Genomic DNA, 20,681 nt, shown 5'->3' with positions numbered 1-20,681 from the left:
TTTCTAACTCCAATATCTTCAGGCCCTATAAAGAGGGCCTCTGCAGAGGACCCACATCAAAACCATTAAATTAATAATGATAAATGGATATTACAAAACCTAGTGCTAGAGCTGTACAGAAGAAATAGGTTCATGTATTTACTACTGGCAGCCTTCTGGAAAATAATCTGTCAACCATACTTTGGGGGAAATATATTCCAAGGATGTGAAGGGAAAGAAAAGATACACCACTGCACCATACATTATGCCTGTATTCTATATTATTGCTAAGAAACTAGAAACTACCTAAATGGTTACCAATAATAAATGATTATTCAAATTGGAATGTAATGTGTTTGATACTATTAAAAATGACTAATACAAGGGGCCTGAAGTAGTAGCAAAAAGATCACTAAGTTAATAATAAGTGGGAAACAAAGACTCAATGATACAAATCTGCCAGTTACAGCTAAGTAAAATAAAGTCTACCAGGTGGTAGGATTTTTTTCTGGTAATTTGCTAGTGTAGATATTTAGATGTGCTCTTCCTGTACAGATATTTCAATAAATAAAGATAATAAAAAAATGCAGCCCAGTCAAGCAATTTCAACTATGGGTATGTAAACAGTTTCAGTCCCTCTTATTCCTCTGTTCCCCAGAGCCATCACAAGGCCTTTACAGGCTAAACCCAGGTATGGACCAGCAGAAAGGACCTCAGGGGAATTCTACTACCCTTCCCAGGTGCCCTGAATCACATTTCAGAACAGGTTATTTGGCTACTCCCCTCTCACTTTCCATCAGAGAAAGAGTTTTCCCTTACCACATTGCCTTCTGGTACCCCAGAGATGTTTGGACTGCCCATAGGGTTCCCCCCTGCTTCCTCATGCTCTGACCACCCCTGCCCTGACCCCACCCTAATCAGCTGTCCCCTCTTACTTGGGTCTGGAGAGGTAGAAACACTGTCCTCTAGAGAATCCTTATTCTGAGTTCTAGGATTCATACCTATGGAAAGATGAAAACAGGTTGTTTTAATAAGTCTCATTCTTCAGAAAAAAGTTCTGGACAGTTATGGTTGAAAAGGCCCAAAATTATAGCTAAAAATAAAAATGTGAACCAAGAACAAATTCTGTGAACATCTCAAACAGCACAAAAGAGTCAATCAAAGAAAAATGAGCAATCTAAAATTTGGGAATGAGCTTTACTCTGAGGTTATCAATATCATTCTTTGCCCATTGAGACTGTTAGCTTTCATATACATATGCACACATGCACACATACACACACACACCAGCAAAAAGCAACCCACCACTTATTTTAAGAAAATAGACACATTTCAAAGTCATTTCAACTCACTGGAGAAATCTTTAGCAAATACAAAATGACCCACTTAAAGTTTATTTCAATCATCATCCTTATCATCTGGAATTTTCTTCTCCAGATCATGGCTTTCTGGAATAAGACCTAGGACACATCAAAACTCACCACTTTAAGAGAAAAACAATGATTTTCCCTATAGGTGGTCTGAAAGGAAAAATAGACTCTTTGAAATGAGACTTATTGCCTGAAAAGTAACAGAACTAATTTTTAAATACATGTCAATATTTAAACATCCCTTTCCAAACATATATATGTACTAGAAAATTATGATACTATAAAAATGATTGAAAAAAATCCTCACCCAACTATCAACAGTGGCTATCTCCAAGAAGAAAGCTAGAGGAGATGGTGAGAGGTAAACCAGAACTTGTAGTTTTTATTCTAGATACTTGTGTATCATCTGCATCTTTTATAACAAGAATCAGTATGTACAAATCCCTTGTGGAATCTGTGAAAAGACAAGCCATGACATGGGAGAAAGCATCTCCAAATCACCTATCTGGCAAAGGACTTGACTCAGAAATATATAGAGACCTCAAAACTCAAGAATAAGAACACAAACAACCTGATGAGAAATAGGGCCTAAGATCTAAACACTTCACCAAACATGTACAGAAGGCAAATACACAAAAAGATGCTCAAATCCTCAGCCATTAGGGAATTTATCTCAACAGACCTCTTAGAATAGCTAAAATGCCAAGTCACATGAAGTGCGAATACAAATGTGTAGCAATGGAAAGAAAACCTTATCCACTGATGGTATGCAGAATGGTGCATCACTTTGGAAAATAGTTTTGTGGTTTCTTTAAAAGTTCAAACAGACTGGGGGATCCCTGAGTGGCTCAGCGGTTTGGCGCCTGCCTTTGGCCCAGGGTGCTATCCTGGAGTCCTGGGATCGAGTTCCACGTCGGGCTCCCGGCATGGAGCCTGCTTCTCCCTCTGCCTGTGTCTCTGTCTCTCTGTCTATCATGAATGAATAAATAAATCTAAATAAATCTAAATAAATAAATAACAGATTTTTTTTTAATTTTTTATTTATTTATTATAGTCACACAAAGAGAGAGAGAGAGAGAGAGGCAGAGACATAGGCAGAGGGAGAAGCAGGCTCCATGCACCGGGAGCCCGACGTGGGATTCGATCCCGGGTCTCCAGGATCACGCCCTGGGTCAAAGGCAGGCGCCAAACCGCTGCGCCACCCAGGGATCCCCTAAATAAATAAATAAATAAATAAAAGTTCAAACAGACCCCCCCAAAAAAATGTTAAACAGACAGGGGTGCCTGGCTGGCTCTGTTGGAGGAGCATGTGACTCTTGATCTCAGGGTCGTAAGTTTGAGTCCCATGTTGGGTGTAGAGATTACTAAAATAAATAAACTTTAAAAAATAATAATAATGAGGTGCCTCGGTGACTCTCTTGGTTGATAATAAGACTTTTGGGTTTCAGCTCAGGTCATGATCTCAGGGCCATGAGACTGAGCTCCGAGAGAGGCTCTGCACTCAGTGCAGAGTTTGCTTAAGATTCTTTTCCCCTTGGGATGCCTGGGTGGCTCAGCGGTTGGGTGTCTACCTTGGGCTCAGGGCATGATCCTGGGATCTGGGGTGGGTCCCTCATCAGGCTCCCTGCAGGGAGCCTACTTCTCCCTCTGCCTATGTATATGCCTCTCTCTGTGTGTGTCTCTCATGAATAAATAAATAGAAATATTTTTTTTAAAAAAAGATTCTTTTCCTCTCCTTCTCCCTCCCCCTCTGCTCCTCCCCCTGCTGGAAGGCACACTCTCTCTCTAAAAATAAATAAATAAAATCTTTAAAAAAATAATAATAATAAAAATTAAAAAGAAATTTACCATCTGACTCAGCAATTCTATGCCTAGGAACTTACTCAAGAGAAATAAAAACCAATGTTTACAAAAATCTGTTATGTGAATGTTTATGGTGGCTTTATTCATAGTTGCCAAAACCTGGAAACACCTCAAATATCTTGCAACTAGTGAAGGGATAAACAAATTAATTCACTCATACAATGGCATGCAACTCAGCAATAAAAAGTAATGAACATTTAGCAACTTGGGGTGAATCTCAAATGCATTATTTGCTGAATAAAAGAAGCAAGACTCAATAAGCTACATACTGTATGACTCCATGTACATGACATGCTGGGACAAGACAAAACTAGAGGGACAGAGAACATATCAGTGGGTTGCCTGGGGACAGGGAGTGGGGTTGAGTACAAAGGGGCCACACAACAGAATCTGGAGGATAATGGAGATGTTCTCTAACTTGATGTGTTTGTTGGTAGATGACTGTATGCATTGTTAAAAAGTCACAGAACTGGGATCCCTGGGTGGTGCAGCAGTTTAGCACCTGCCTTTGGCCCAGGGCGCGATCCTGGAGACCCGGGATCGAATCCCACGTCGGGCTCCCGGTGCATGGAGCCTGCTTCTCCCTCTGCCTATGTCTCTACCTCTCTCTCTCTCTCTCTGTGACTATCATAAATTAAAAAAAAAAAAAAGTCACAGAACTGTACACTAAATAGAGTGATTTCTACTGTATATAAATTTTAAAGTTAATAATTTTTTTTTAATTAAAAAGATGATGTCACTTGGCCAAAACAATTTCAGAACTTCTTTGTTGGAACTGCCTTCATTAGATTTTTCTTTTTTTATTAATAGTCATCAGAATAAGAAGATACAACTTATTAAGTCAGACAAACACAGTGTTTCATTTTATTCAAACCCCTGGTATGATGCAAGTATGAAGTAGGTACTATTTTGTAGAGACAAACTGAAGCCCAGAGAAGTTCATTAACTTAGGGAAGATCACACAATAAATAGGTGAAAACTGCATTTAAACTCTGCTCAACTCTACAGATGCTTCATTTCCTGACTTTCTATCTGGGACACCAGTTTTCAGCTACTGAAAATGTTAGCTGTTCTTTGTCAACAAGCAAAAGCCACTTGGAGCTAAATTTTCTAAAAAAGCTATCTTGGTTGACAACATCCATCTTCATGCAAACACAAAGCATGGCTATTAAGAAGCAATGAGGTGGATTTTCTTGTTCAGCCTAAGAACCTAAAATTACAAAACTGGTATTCTCAAAGCATTCTGAGCAATAGGAAATTATTAAATACATTACCTCACAGGTTTAGATGCTAAATTTGGTCATTAGAGCCTCTTTTTTCTTTCTTTTTTCTTTTTTTTTAAAAGAAAACTCAAATCCAAACTGGGTCTATAAGAACTGAAATTCTTAAACTAATAAAGGAATAGTTCAACTTATGTGTGGGCAATTCTTTGAGCTCAAAGAGGCAAGTCAATAGGGATTCTCAGAGCAGCTCTGGTTCCTAGGCCAAAAGCAGAACTGTGCCATCCCTACAGAACAAAAGCACATTTAAAGCCACCAGCCTTTTATGCCATGCACACACATACACACACACAAACTTTATTTTTAAAAAACATCAATGAAAAATATTTAAAGAAATAAATATTTTATGCTCTCTTATAAGGCTCTTTATACAGTTTCCTTGCAGTTTCAAGCCCAACAAAGTGCTGCTCCCACCAGCTCTACCTTTAAGATTTTATTTTCAGTCAGATGGACTGGCTATTGGCATATGACATGCCCTACAAGGTGAGACCTCATGGTCAATCAGCTCTGCTCCAACCTAACATTTGTGAGGAGATCTTCAAAGCTAGACATTCAACTTGAGGAACCAATGTTGAAAATCACCTTCTTAGCTTTGTCTTTTGACATTTGTTCAGAGTCAAGAAATCTGAATGTCAGGGTACAGCTAGAATGACTAGCTAGCTCAGTCAGTTGAACATCCGAATCTTGATTTTGGCTCGAGTCATGATCTCAACCAAATGAGACTGAGCCTCACATCAGGCTCTGGCTCAGTGGGGAGCCTGTCTAAGATTCTCTCTCTCCCTCTCCCTCCACCTGCTTGTGCTTGCTTTTGCTTCTTCTCTCTCGCTCTCTCAAATAAATAAGTAAAATCTTGAAGAAACAAAACAAAACAAAAAACTATCTCCCTGATCTCATCAACTACCTGGTCCCTGCTGGGTAGCATGGTGAAAAACAAGTGAAGAGTACAGGTACGAAGCCCCAGCTGACAATGCTCAAAATGAAATTCTTCAGGGCCAGGAGGGAAACCCACAGAGGCACCACTCCTGTGAATCGTGACTTGCATATGAATCATGTCCAAAGGTAGAAGAAAATCTGAGTCACGCTTGAGTGCCTGCAGATGGTGCAAACTGTCAAGCCCAGGAGGTGAAGGTGAGGTCACAGATGAGGTTCTTCTGTTTCCTTTCTATTTTTTAATGAATGAAAAGATAACTAGTTGTTTATTTAAACCCCACTTTGTCCCCAAATAAGAATCTACTGTGACAATTTTGCCCTTAAGGAGCCCAATCCACCTTTGCTCCTTACAACAATCCTGTAAGTAGGTGAAGATCTTTATGCCAATTACACAGACGATGAACCTGAGCATCTGCAAAAGTTGAATGCTAAACTCTAAAGACCATGAAGGACTGGGCTGAGGCACTCCCTCATCTATCATATCACAATGTAGCAGAGGTCATATGTTCAAACCACACAGTAACCAGCTCCCCACAAGAGGGCTTCCCTTTCATCATTGTTACCCTGCACAAAACTGTATCAAATAGAATTCCACTTGAACAGTGAGCCAGAGCTCCCTGAGATGAGAAGAACTAGTGTCTTAATCATTTTGTTTCTTCTCAGGCCTTAGCACACTGCCTACAGTTCAATAAACATTTCTGGAATGGATAAGAGTAAAGTGAGTTTAAAGAAAGCAAACTGTATTCCATGAAGACTGAGGATGGCTTGAAAGGAAAAGTCACTTTAAAAACAAGCAAGGTGGGCAGCCCCCGTGGCTTAGCGGTTTGGCGCCGCCTTCAGGCCAGGGCCTGATCCTGGAGACCCAGGATCGAGTCCCACATCGAGCTCCCTGCATGGAGCCTGCTTCTCCCTCTGCCTCTCTCTCTCTCTCTCTCTCTCTCTCTGTGTTTCTCTCATGAATAAATAAATAAAAATCTTAAAAAAAAAATCACAAGCAAGGCAGAAAGACTATCCAAGCATTTGAGAAAAGGAATCCAGTTAACTGTTCAACAAGATTATAAGATAGGGAAGAAAAGTATTCTTCAGTGGAGGGAAAGCTAACCTCAGAAAGCTGTTAGTATTCATTCAACTACCCGATCTGTGCCAGGAACTGTTTTAAGTTCTGAAGATACAGCCATGTGTGAAACAATCCTTGCCTTGTTGGAGCTTACAATAAAAAATACAAAATTAAAAGATCTAGTAGGATAGGTGGTCTAATGGGGTCTAACAGGCAGGGAAGATGGATGGAGAGTGCCAGGGTAGAGAGCGGCAACTTGGATAAGACCTAAAGGAAGGAATAGAACAAACTATGGGTAGGATGGCCATAGCATTTATCATCCAATCCAGGACACCTTCAAGAGTGAAAGGGGACACTATTAATAATTATACAGGACAATGAATTCAAACCAGGACGACTGTCCTGGGCAAACTCAGACATGTGGACCTTACCCATAAAGCTCTTCGGTGCCAAGGCAGAGTAGAGGGGAGAGCAGGAGAAAGCATCTCAGATTCAGTGTGCCTAAGACAGCTGGAAAACTACTTCACTAATTCGTGAGGGGAAAGCAGGAGATGAGGTCTGACAGTAACAAAGGGTCATAAAGGGCAGGGGGTTCTGTCAGCTACTATAACGCCTTTGGCTTTTAATCCGAGTGTACCGGGAAGCCCCCAGAGGGTTCTGAGCACAGAAGTTTCATGATCTGACTTCTATTTTCAGAGGGTCACTCAGAATTGCTGTGCTGGAAATAAACTATGAAAGGGCAAAAGGAGGAAGCTGAGAAACAAGTCAGTGGGATACTGTAACAATCAAAGCAAAAGATGAAGGTGCCTTGGAGAGGGCTGGGACTGGTGGGGGTGATGACATATGGAAAGATTCGAGATATATCCTGATAGATCTGACATTAATTGGTTATTGTACAGGATAATAAAAATTGGAATGATTTTTATCTAATTCTTTCTATGGCTAGCTAACATAATTGATCAGGAAGCACAAGATCACAGACGGGATTTCAAATCCTATGGGATCCCAATGCTATAGCATAAATACCTCCTGATGACCCCGACCCTTTGAAAATACATGCTACTGGTCATAAAGGGATTGTGCAAAGGTAAGGATGATCCTACTTAACTCTCTCACCCTGACTAGAAAAAGAATCCAAGGAGCCCACAACTTTTCTAAGAAGCTACACATTCTAGAACATATTTATGTAATTGCGCACTTGCATACCAACTAAAGAGAATAATTTTCTGGGCTGCTCAAATGCTTCTCACATATGGCAGCTTGGTCGTGGAAGCACAAATTCATTTGTCAATAAATGTGCTAAACACTGTGGGGAGAAGATGAATAAAGATAAGCTCTTTCAGTCTAGTGCAGAGACAGACATAGAAACAAACAGCGGGATCATGATATGCCAAGTAGTACAATTGCGTTATGCATATGGAGCTCTGTGGAAACATGCCTACCATCTCCTGGGAAGGCCTGGGTATGAAAGAGAACCACCAGGGAGGGCTTCAAAGAGAGGGTATTGTTGGGCTTGAACCATAAAGACTGTGTGACGTCTGCCAGGCAGAATGAGGGTTGAAGAGAGGGGGAAAAGCGTATCCTGCAAGGGGACTAGTCCATGCAAAGAAATAAGAGGACAAAGATCTCCAGAGGAGCCAAGCAATGGCTGGAATGTAACACATGCACCTCTCATAACGTATTCAACGATGGCAGCTCTCATGCATTGAGCACACCCTGAGCACACCAGGCACTGGTCCAAGCACCTTATGTGGATTATCACATTTAATGATACAGATGATGATAGCAAGACGCATAAAGGTTACCTGGCCCGAGGGCCTCACTACTCATTAGAAGTGGAGTCAGGACTCACATTCAAAGAGTCTACAGTCTGAGTCTTTCTCCATGCAGTGATGTGTGGAAGTGGTGACAAATGAGGACACAAGGCAGGTAGGAGACAGGTAATGACCAGCATTATAGGCCATGGGCCACAGGAGAGTTTTATACATGGGAAAGAGGGGCTGATCAGATTTGCATTTGGAACTATCACCTTGGTGACAGTATGGAAGATGAATCATAGGGGACAGGAACAGAAGCAGGACGATCACTTAGAAGGTTGTTTTCATAATCCTAGCCAGAAATGACAGGGGTCTGAACCAAAGCAGTGGCAGTGAGAATGGAGGGGAGAGGCCAGAGTCTGAAGAAAGAGGCAACAGAAGAGGGAAAGTGGGTGTGAGAACCACTAGACATGATATTCATTGTAAATGAACTAAGGATGAGGTACTCAGGAGTCATCCAAGCAGAGAGGCCCATCAGATATATGGATCTATGGTGCAAAAGTCCAAGATGGAGAAGGCTGAACCAGGAATCCATGTGGCAGCAAATGCTTTTCCCATGCATGTGTGCCCAGGAATCTTTGGCTCAGAGGACTCCGTGATGGTGTCTTTAGAAGATCTTCCACAACCATCCCCAAATAAGGATTCTTTGAAACCTCCTTATTTTCCTCAAAGTAGATTTCAAAGTTCCAAAAGACTCATCTTCTGAGGAATCACTTGGTCTACCTTAGCTCTCCCAGGCCCAGAACCACTCCAGGACTACTCAGGTAAATCCTGGTGCTGTTACCATTAGAAACCAGAACTCCCCTGCTTCAGGTCACCAGTAAAACTAGCTCAAGCTATAGTCCTGTGAGCCCCAGAGCAGTCCTCCTTGGTACAACTCCACCCCAAACAGCCTGGGAAGTTCAAACTCTGGGTTCCTAGAATATGGCCCCTTCGTTTAACAAAATGGAAAGATTACCTTTATTATGATATCCTGAAGGTACTCTACAAGTAACATTTTCAGAACCCTGGGTGCAGGCATAAAAAGTATCTTTCTTGGGATCCCTGGGTGGCGCAGCGGTTTGGCGCCTGCCTTTGGCCCAGGGCGCGATCCTGGAGACCCGGGATCGAATCCCACGTCGGGCTCCTGGTGCATGGAGCCTGCTTCTCCCTCTGCCTATGTCTCTGCCTCTCTAAAAGTGTGTGTATGACTATCATAGATAAATAAAAATTAAAAAAAAAAATAAAATATTTAAAAAAAAAAAAAAGTATCTTTCTTATCCCTAAATTGTTATTCAATTTGTTTTTCTCATTTAAAGAGAAAGAATAAAAGAAAGAAGGAAATGGTGGGAGAGAGAGAAAAGAAAGGAAGGAGGGAATAAATGAATCAATTACAATCCCTTAGGGATTTTCTTAGTACCAACTGCTTTTCAAGACTTAGCCAAGGACCTCTAGAAATACTGTTGGATGAAGCAACCAACGAAAGGAAGAATACTTCATTAACCAATTGCATACAGCTTCACTTTCACTACACCTTCTTTAAGCTAAGTTTTAGAAAAGCAAGTTAGTTATAGAAAACTAAAACATAGAAGAGCAGGCCCATTTCCACTCTGTCCCCAAAGTTTTAATGATTTTCACAGTCATCCTGACAGTATCTGTCTTTTGAGGCTTTCCAAAATCTACCCTCACTCATCCCAACTCCTGCTCCCCCACATCCTAAAGGTACTCTGAACAGGGTGGTCAAAACAAGGACCAGCAGTCCGAGTTAAGACACTTGGCCACAAGCTTGAGAGATTCATGTAGTATCTCTACACCTCTGGGCATTAAGTCGCCCCATGTGCAACATACATTTAATACCAGATGCCTTCCCAGGATGATTGCATGATAAGGTAGAAATATAAGTGCTTCCAGAAAGTATCTAACCTGTATAAGTTCATACTCACCCCGCCTCCACCCAGAACCCTTACCTAGTAACTCTCTAGGTAACAAAATTCTATACCTTCAAGTGTGAGGTATGTGCCCACTTCTCAAAACACCAATGCCACCCTTCTCTTTTGTAATCTCGTAACTAGAACTACACTATTCCCCCTCTGGGCTTCTCCTGATTGTTTTTATGCTGCTGGGTGAGCCCCCTACTCACAGAACTGAGAACTCCACCAGAGCAGAGGCTACTCTTGCTGTCCCTGGTGTTACCCTCAACACCAAACTCATAAGTGGCCCTTGGTCACGACTCACTGACAGGCCAATGATGAATGTGGCTTGACCAATGCATTCTCAGCTAAAAATGTAGCACACAGGCCATTTATAATTCCATGCATTATAGAGCACTGCTTCTAAATAGGTCACCCAAAATTGTGGCTGAAATTATCCCAAAATAGACTTGGCCCTCCTTTTCTGTTCCCCATGTCTTTTCTAGATGTGCGCCTGCACCTTTGAGCATCCCAACTCCATTACCTCTTGGGCTGGTTACCTGCACCACTGTTGCTAAGCAGGCTGACAGAAAGCTCTTCTGTTCCACTGAAGCTCAAGAAGGACATGCTGTCACCAGGCTGGCGGGAAGTGCTGTGCCTGCAGAGAATAGAGCCCAGCCACCTGGCTTAATGCAAATCATCACCTCTTTTATCCTGTTCACCCTGGGTCCCGGGACTTGTCATCAAAAACAGCACCGCCTATCTGGCCACATAACACAGTCTGACAACAACTAGGAGCGACATCAGAGGCTACCAGGCTGCAGTGCTTGCTATGTGTGCCAGCTCCAGCCTCTGGTGGCCTGCTTGTCCTGCTCCAACGCCCCCCAAAACTGCTCTCCCATTGCCATACTGGGCTGTCCACCCCTCCATGTCCCATGCTTCCCCCTGCTAACACAGACAGGAGGATATGAGGTAACTGAAAAGACATACCAACTTAAGCTGGTAAAGATGATCACCCTCTGCCCATTTCTCTCATCTACCCCATGGGACATGGTGATTGAAAAAGGGGCCAAAGACCACCTTTTGCAAAGTGTTTCCTAAAGCATCACAGCAACAGGGAGGCCAGCTGTAACCCCAGCTCATGTTTGTCAAGGCTTTATATGACTTCAGTCCTGCATGGACTCTCTTGATGCCTTGTAACACGTTCAGAACTCAGGTTCAAAAGGGAGGGTTGTTTCTGTAAACACAGGCCTTGATTTCCATTGCTTTTAGTATAAACAACTTCTCAAGAGTGGAATTTCTCAGTGACCAAAATGACAGAAGTCACAGCCAGACTGCCTGAAACACACATGAACCACCTATCTCCGTGCTCATTCTCACTGTTGGCTGAGGTCTAGATGAAACTTGTGTGTGAGGCTTTACAAGGTGTGCTTGGAATTAGAGCTAAAGGAGGGCCCAGGTAACACGTGTGGCAACAGCGTCAGGCTGCTTGCTTTGCACTTGGCCCAGTGAAAGGAACGGCACCGACAAAGGAAGGCTCGATCTCTTACTGTCCCTTCAGGTCCAATGAATAGAAATGTTTAGTCAGCAGACTCTTCTGCCATGGTGCTGGGTGCTGGGTAGTTTCTCAAAGTACCTTCTGGAGCCCTACACACATCCTCACCTTCCAGCAGCTTCCTGATATGCTAACTCCAGCAGCTCTGCAGAGGAGTGAGCTGGGTCCCTCTGCCCGCTGCCCTGTAGCTCCGCCATATTCTGTCGGGTCTGGTGATGGATCTGGATGGCCTCTCCGGATGGTCCTACCCAGACAAAGATCCACTGAGCGTCATTCCCACCCAACAGCTAGTGCCTTGTACTTAGCTTTACTCTTCCTTCTGTCCAGCTGCTGGGAGAGGCTGACAGGAGAGCACATCAAGGGGAATGTTACACATGTGGCCCAACCCAGCTTCCCAAAAGGACATCTCTTCCAGGCAGGGTTCGTCCTCCTGTGGGGCCTCACATCTGTCACCCTGTTCAGTCTAAGAATACTTTAGGAGCCTCTGCCTCATGCATGTCAAACTGAGACGCTGAGGAGAAATACTGACATATAGGAGTAGAGGACCCCTCCCAGAAGGGGGCCCCACAAACAAAATGACAAGGAACACACAAGTGAAACGCCAGTGATTCTGTTAATACATAAGACGGTGACAACTGTGACTCTAAGCAGCAGAGGATGAACAAGTACAGAAAAGACATGGGGTGGGTGGGAGAGAAATCACAATTAGATGTCTACTAAAAAATGCTTCTGGGGGCAAGGAGAAGTTTCAGACATGAGTTTCAGCAAGGTTAGTAGAAACTAAAGGAGACGGCACCTGGGCAGAAGTAGTAATGTATGTGAAATCCCAAATGTGGAGGAGGCAAAAGATAAGCAGGAGACTACCAGATAAGCTTGGGGAAGAACAGAACCTCTGAGGATGGGAGTGAGGAAATGCAAAGTTGGGGTGCTGGGCAAAGGAGGGTCTCAGCTATGAGCAGGCCAGGCGGACAGGAGGAGGAAAGAGAGGAAGTGGAGCTGGGGAGTCCTGTTTCAGTAAAGTGTACCTGATGGTTGGGAGCAAGAAGAGCTGGAGGTCGTCACACAACAAACATCAATGGTTCTCATAAGAAAACTCAAAGGGAGTCCATGGGGATTAACAACATAGGGAAAGAGACAATCGGAAAGAAATAAATCATGTGACTGATTATGGCAGGGAGAAGAGGGACAAAAAGGAGTTTGGGAGTGACCCCCAATTACAGCCCAAACAACCAGGTTCATTTCTCACTTAATTAACTTTTAATGCTAAAAGCAAGTGGAAAAGGAAATAACTAGATATTTGCAGGCATTCAGTGGGATTGCTTCCATGAAAAAATCCTGGAGTTTAATGCATCTGTTCCTTCCCAGCCCAGTCAGAACCCATTAAGCTGAAGTTTAATTTTAGCCACAGCTTTATAAAACCTTACTGTCATCCTCTGTAGGAGAGAACACAGATCAAAAAGGACGGGCTAGGAAAAACAGTGAATTTGAATTTTTAAGTTTTGATTGCTTTTGAACTTTATTTAAATGGAATCATACAGAATGTACTCTTTTATGTCGGGCTTCTTTCATTATGTTTGTAAATTTAAAAGGTTTGGATGTGGTTGTAGTTCATTTTTATTTCTGTATAGCATCTTATTAGAAAAAATAGAACCCACTTATTTTATCTTTTTTAAAAATTTATTTGAACTAAAAAAAAAAAAAGTTCACTCATTTCTCATAAAATGTTTTTTTTTCTAGTTGTCAGAGACCCCTGAGAGAAGACAAAGTACTGTAACTTCTGTGTAACCAAGACAATAATATCACTATCTAGAAAGAGCTAGAGCTAGGAGTGGAAGGAATGAACAAGAATGAGGGGCATTAGCCTTAAAAAAGTAGAGTACAGTCCTTTTGGAACAAAAATGAGAAGCCCTTAGCTTTACACAGTTCATTAGTTACAAAGACCTTTCCAAGTGTGTCCTCAAGGACCCTCAAAGAACCCCTGGGGTAAGCAGAGTGGCCATGGTTGTCCCCATCTCATGGATGGTGACTGGAGATGCAGAGAAATTGAGATGCTTGACTGAGGCCACATGATTGGTTAGTGACAAGGACCAGGACTAGCAATTCCCAGCCCAGGCTTTCCTGGGCAACCAACTTACCCACAGGAAAAGTGTGCATCCAGCGCCTTCTGTTGGATGTGAGCTTCATGGGCATTCGTGAGGGGGCAAAGGGGTTAATCAGCGCCCGCTGGGGCGTGTATCCCCCGGGTCGAACATGCAGCATGGATTCCGCACTGCCTACATGGAACCTCCCCGGTGCGCTAGAGTCTCGCTGTGGTGGCTCCATCATGTTCTCCAGGACATCTGTCAGTTATTGTGGAGTTGAGGCACAAAGAGAAAGCACAGATCCACGGTGAAACCAGGACTAGGCAGGCAATTAGCCAAGCTGACTAGAATCTTGGACATCAAACATGTTAGGAAGTGAGAGAAATGAGTAAAATCACTAAACTATGATGAAATGAAACATTTGGTTTACTTTTTAAATACTTGGGAGAGGAGTACTTGGGTGGTTCAGTTAGTTAAGCACCAGACTCTTAATTTCAGCTCAGGTCATGACCTCAGGGTGGTGAGATTGAGCCCCTTGTGGGGCTCAGCACTGGGGGGTGGAGCCTGCTTGGGATTCTCAATCTTTTTCCTTCTGCCCCTCCCCCATGCTAAATAAATAAATACATAAATAAATACTTGGGAGAAAGGGGTTCTGGTTCCTAAATTACTGGCCCAATGAAGCCATACCAAAACCTGATGAGGAGGACCAAACATAGCCTAGAGACCTTACACTTTGACCTGGATACAATGACTTGAGTTATTTCCCTGGGAGATAGAGTGGGTATATTCTATATGTGGAAGGAACAATAAAGATAGATATTTGGTGACTAGAAGGACAGACCCTGGCAGAGACAGCCAATGTGTAGGCACACAAGACTACAGCCTCTTTGAGCTAGGGCCAAATAACTTCATTCTACTTCTTGCCCTGTTGGTAGGAATGCAAACTGGTACAGCCACTGTGGAAAAGAGTACAGATAGGTTCCTCAAAAAATTAAAAATAGAATTACCTTATGATCTAGTAATCACACTCCCAGGGATTTACCCAAAGAATACAAAAACACTAATTCAAAGGGATACATGCAACTCTATGTTTATGGCAGGATTATTTACAATAGCCAAATTATGGAAGCAGCCTAAACATCCATCAATAGATAAACAAGAAAAGAAGATGTGGTATACACATACAATGGTATATTACTCAGCCATAAAAAAGAATGAAATCTTGCCATTTGCAATAACATAGATGGAGCTAGAGAATATTACACTAAGCAAAATAAGTCTGCCAGAGAAACACAAAAACTATATGATTATGATTTCACTCATATGTGGAATTTAAGAAACAAAACAAATGAGCAAAGGAACAAAAGAGAGAGAAACCAAGAAATAGACTCTTAACTATAGAAATCAAACTGATAGTTACCAGAAAGGAGGTGGAGGGTGATGGGGTTGAAGAAGGGCACTTGTGAGGAGTACCAGGTGATATACGGAATTACTGAATCATTATATTATATACCTGAAACTAATATTACACTGTATGTTAACTATACTGGAATCAAATAAAATAGAATAAAATAAAATAAAAATAATAACTTCGTTCCAGCCAACAGAACATAGGTAGAAGTGACACGTTCTAATTGAAAGCCTGGAACACAAAAGCCATCTCCACTCATGATATCCATTCTCTCTCCGCTACTATGCCAACTTTGGAGACTAGCGGTAATGACCATGGCATCCCAAGATGGAAGGAGTCTGGGGCCCTAACGATTGGGTGGATCAGAATACCCTCCCACTGACTCAGTGTTTAAAAAAAAAAAATTCTTGGGAGAAAAGTATGAAGAGGTGAATGTTGACCAGGCAAGGAGGTGGCATGATATTTAGACTCAACCTGTCTCCTGTGCAATGGCAAACAGGTCCCTATTATAGAGATGGAGGGCACAGGCTATGTAACCTAAGTGGATCAAAGAGCTAAAACCCGTAACCAGCTCCCCTGATGTACATCCCATGTTCACTAAGCAATCACCCACGTTAGAAAGTGAGTCCAACAGATGCAAATTCCATGGCATCAAGGAACTGTCTTGCCCACCAATATTTAGCCAATGCCTACCAAAGAATCTGGTATACAGTTATAGTTAATTCCTCAAAGCTGATTTGCATGCAAGAAGAGAACATTCAGAGTTCCATGAAAGCTATATTTTTTACTTGTTAATTAATGAATTGATGCTCTGGTTTACCAAATAAAAAAGAATATGGTCTAGTTAGTTATCATGAAAATAAAAGGTGAAAACCCAATTAAAAAAGATCAGTTCATGCTTTGAAAAGGTTGAGAAATAGGAATAAGAGATAAAGTGGGTCAAAAATATGTGTAGAGAAAAGGGGAAATGTTTTCTATGTTACATTGGGTAGACAAATTGCTAAGACCCTCTAAACACAGCAGAGAAACAGAAAACAAGAGGCCTATAGATTGTACTGCCTTACAATATTTCAATGAATTGTTTTTTGGCTTTTCCAATAAACTCCCAAATGTCACTAAAGGACATCGAAATCAATTCTACCATTCAGATAATTTTTAAGAAAGCTATTTTCAAAGCTACGATGTTATTTCCTCAGAGATCTGGCTTTTATAGTAACAAGGATTTTGAAAGACTTAACTTTTAAGTTCAGCTTTTGTTACAGACCCTAAGAATATTTTCAGCAAAATGGGAGTAATTGTCATGCAAACTTAGAAATTTTTGGAAAGTGGGAAAAGCTAACCTAGAAATTTCAAATGTATTAAAATTCCTTTGAATAAAACTAATTAATGATAGGTGATATAGGTTATATACTAGAGTCATGTAATTAAATGTCTGCTCCTTTCTCTTTCAGCATTTCCTTTTTATATTCTGAGCCAGTTAAAAAACAAACTTTTTTCTATAGTCAAGTTTTCCTAGGCCCTTGGCATAGTGAATAATATAGTGCTGGAGCTGATGGCTTCTCCTTCAATGTCCTGGGTCATAGAAAACACTCCTCACCCTTTGGGAATCCTTCCAGGAGGGCAAGAGGTGGCAGCTGGGTGTATACAACATTCCTAAGTCAGTGATCAAAAGTCAGAAGGGGTATGGTTCCATTTAGATAATATCCTTGAAATTAACAAAATTATAGAGAAGGAGATTAGTGAGAGTGTGTAGCTATAAAGGGGTAGCACAAGAGAGCCTTGTGGTGATGGAATAGTTTGGTAACTTAATTATCGTGATAATCATGAATAAATAAATCTACACACATGTAATAAAACTGCATAGGGACACCTGGCTGACTCAATTGGTAGAGCATATGACTTGATCTCGGAGTCATGAGTTCAAGATCCACGTTGGGTATGGTGCTTACTTAAAAACAAACAAACAAATGCATAGAAATACACATAAATAAATGAGTACAGGTAACACTGGTGAAATCTGAATAAGCTTGTGAATTTGAATGGTTTGTACCAATGTCCGTTTCTGGGTTTGATGTTGTCTATAGTTACACAACATGTCACCATGGGGAAAATGAATGAAAGGTACATAGACTTCCCTGTGTGTGTGCACGTGTCTGATAACAGCTTCCCATGAATTTATAATTATTTCAAAATAAAAAGTATTTTAAAAACTCAGTAGGGGTCTGTAGACTCCAGCTGCAGGTGCTGCTGCATGGCAGGATAAGATACAGAAAAAGCAGCACCTGTGCTCCTTATAGTGCAAGCAAGGTTAGTAGGTAAGGTAACTGTAAGGAGAAATCTTAAAAGTGGAATATGGGACTGAGGCTGTTTTTAGGGATGGCACAAATGAAATGATAAGGAAATAAGCAAACACCTTTGACTCTAGGCCTAAGAACTCTACATTAACATAAGGAAAGGTATACAGTTATAGTGAGGGGGAGAAAGGTGCTAAAGGCACATACATACAGCTCAGGTGACTTATTCTCATTGCATTGGCATGGAAATAATTAAATAATTAAGATGTGGGACTTACACCCCACACCATCCCCCCATCCCCTGCTACAGGAAGGGAGCTGTCCCCAACAGAGAAACAGTAAACAAGAGGCCTATAGAATGTACGGCCTTACAATATTCCAGTCCCCAGCTACGCTCATACTTTGGCTCTCTGACCTCGAGTGCTGGTATAGCCCAAGGAACTGCTGACTTCATACTGGTGCAGGTGGGGGTGTGGGATCATCAGGATATTGGCACTCCTGCCCAGGGAGCTGTCGTCAGAAGCCTGGCTCCTCACTTCTTCAGTGGGCAGTGCACGGCTGGGCAGGGAAGGGCTGGATGAGACATCACAGGAGCTGGCACTCTTTCGATTGTGACTGTCCCGCTCTCGCACAGACCTGACAGGTGAGAGGCAATGAGTTACCAACAAGCAAGTGATGCTGCCCCACCTAGAACTAAAACACCAAAACCCATCCCCAGTCCAAGCTGCTTGGGAAATCAATACCAAAAATGCCCCATTGTGATCTATGAGTGGGAATTCTGCCCTGACCAGCTTGAGACAGTGTCAGAACTGACAGTTCTCAAATGGCCCAAGTCCCATGGTCATAGCTATAAAGCAGTGACTGCTCCAATCTGACCCTACTTGATCCCACCAATCCATCTCATATCACTGAAAATGGGGCAAATGAACAAGATATGATACAATGCAAGAAAAAGTACACAGTGCCACCTTTGGAGTCTTCCTACACGAAAAACTGAGCCTAAATCTAATCAAGCCTCTGGAGGTAATTGCTAGCTTACAGGAAATCCAGAGAAGAGAGCACAAGTTAAACATTATGACACAACAATCAGCCAAATGAAGAAAGTGATGCAATCTACTGTCACAGAAAAAAGCCATTCCAAATACAATGTCTCCATCTTTTTTAGATCCCAAATCAACCAACTGTAAAAACTCATTTTTGAAACCACTGGGAAATCTGAATACAGACTGGCTATTAGAAGATATTAAAGAATTACTGTTAATTGTGGTACTTGTGGAAATTCATTTTTCATTCTTATTTGTTAGAGGGTGCCTGGGTGGCTCGTTGGTTAACAGTCTGCGTTAGCTTCAGGTCATGATCCCGGAGTCCTCAGATGGAGCCCCACATCGGGCTCTCTGCTCAGTGAGGAGTCTACTTCTCCCTCTCCCTCTGCCTGCTGCTGCCCCTGCTTGTGTTCTATCTCTCTGTCAAATAAATAAATAAAATCTTAAAAAAAAAATCCTTGGGGTGCCTAGGTAGCTCAGTCAGTGAAGCATCTACCATTGACTTATTAGGTCATGAACCGAGGGTCCTGGGATCGAGTCCCGTGTCAGGCTCCCTGCTCAGTGAAGAGTCTCCCTCTCCCTTTCCCACTGCCTCTGTCTCTCCCCTCATTTAGGCTCTCTCTCATGCTCTCTCTCAAATAAATAAAATATTAAAAAAAAACTTATGTTAGAGACATATAGTATAATATTTACAGGTTTAAAAAAAGGGATTTGTTTTAGAATACTCCAGCAAAATGTAAAATGTGGGAAGTAATAAAATTAGACTGAGAAGACATGATCATTCTTCACTACTCTATTTGAGCATGTCTGAACATTTCCTTAATAAAGGTTTAAAAAACAGTATACCTTTATTAAAACATAAAACTCCCTAAAGGGGAAACCTCTGGAAGCAGTAAAAAGAAAGGATTAAAAGGGGAGAAGCCCCATGGGGAGACAAAAATTCAGAATAGAAAAGTTAGTAACTACAGATAGGGCTTCCCCTCTGGCATCAGAGCTGTTCTCTTCCCACCTGGAAGGATTTTGTCTTAAATCAGAGTTTAAACAGCCTTAAAAATAGATCCCTGGGCTGACTGCATGTACATTATTGCAACAGTGATTATTTGGACACCAGTGTATGCTCAGTCCTATGCAGAGGGCAAAGCACGGTTTAAAATATGGTCTGCTCCCTCAGGGAACACGTAACCTAGGTCTCTGAAATACCGGGTCTTGCCATTTTTGATTAGAATAAAGAAAATCAGGGACGCCTGGGTGGCTCAGCAGTTGAGCGTCTGCCATTCCGCTCAGGGCATGATCCCGGGATCCGGGATCAAGTCCCACATCAGGCTCCTTGCAGGAAGCCGGCTTCTCCCTCTGCCTGTGTCTCTGCCTCTCTCTCTCTCTCTGTGTGTGTGTCTCTCATGAATAAATAAATAAAATCTTAAAAAAAAAAAGAGAGAGAGAGAGAGAGAGAGAGAATAAAGAAAATCAGGGTACTCGTGTCTCAGTGGTTGAGCGTCTGCCTTTGGCTCAGGGCATGATCCTGGGGTCCTGGGATCAAGTCTCGCATCAGCCTCCCCACAAGGAGCCTGCTTCTCCCTCTGCCTATGTCTCTGCCTCTCTATCTCTCATGAATAAATAAATAAAATCTTTAAAAAAAGAAAACTAAGGATCTTGAACCATGAAAGCATTATTAAATACTCAAAAAGAAAGCACTACTGAGCCTCTAAGCAGCATTTACGTGTGGGAGAGCTATAGTCAACGGCCCTAAATGTTCCCAACATTTAGGAAATGCTTTGTCTGCGTGCTCTATGTTTTCATCTTAGGATGGGATGAGGAAAAAGGACAGAAGACAATCATGTGGCTACTATAAGCTCATTTGTCAACATGAAGGGATGAATATTCTTCCAATCACTCATGCTTAAATAAACTTGCATATTTAAGAAATCTGGAAAATAGATTCATGGTATTTGGTCCACCAGAGGAGGGAAGCCCTGGGTTAAGGATGTCTTTTTTTTACATAAGATCAGAAATGAATATATTGGTAAATCTCACTATATCACAATTAAAGACGATTGTATGACCAAAATACCATGTAGTGAATTTGAAACGCCAGTAAAGAAAGAAAAGTCTTGG

General features: G+C 41.9%; 1 protein-coding gene across 19 annotated transcripts in view; it reads right to left on the bottom strand.

The window, feature by feature from the left end:
• DEPDC5 (DEP domain containing 5, GATOR1 subcomplex subunit) overlaps positions 1-20,681 on the bottom strand; it is a 124,971-nt gene that overhangs the window by 56,355 nt on the left and 47,935 nt on the right. For 10 of the 19 annotated variants that reach the window (XM_025985885.2, XM_072723305.1, XM_072723304.1 and 7 more), the window contains exons 21-25: positions 17,942-18,162; positions 13,876-14,079; positions 11,849-11,984; positions 10,746-10,843; positions 915-980 (exon numbers count right to left, since the gene is read on the bottom strand). In XM_025985885.2, coding sequence (XP_025841670.2) covers positions 915-980; positions 10,746-10,843; positions 11,849-11,984; positions 13,876-14,079; positions 17,942-18,162 — 725 coding nt within the window. The remainder of the gene's footprint in view (positions 1-914; positions 981-10,745; positions 10,844-11,848; positions 11,985-13,875; positions 14,080-17,941; positions 18,163-20,681) is intronic. The other 9 variants (XM_072723308.1, XM_072723311.1, XM_072723309.1 and 6 more) reach the window with 1 other exon arrangement.

Source organism: Vulpes vulpes, chromosome 10 (genome assembly GCF_048418805.1).
Source record: "Vulpes vulpes isolate BD-2025 chromosome 10, VulVul3, whole genome shotgun sequence".
NCBI lineage: Eukaryota > Metazoa > Chordata > Mammalia > Carnivora > Canidae > Vulpes > Vulpes vulpes.
Note: the sequence above shows the minus strand (reverse complement) of the source record. Positions and strands in the feature narration are given on the sequence as shown.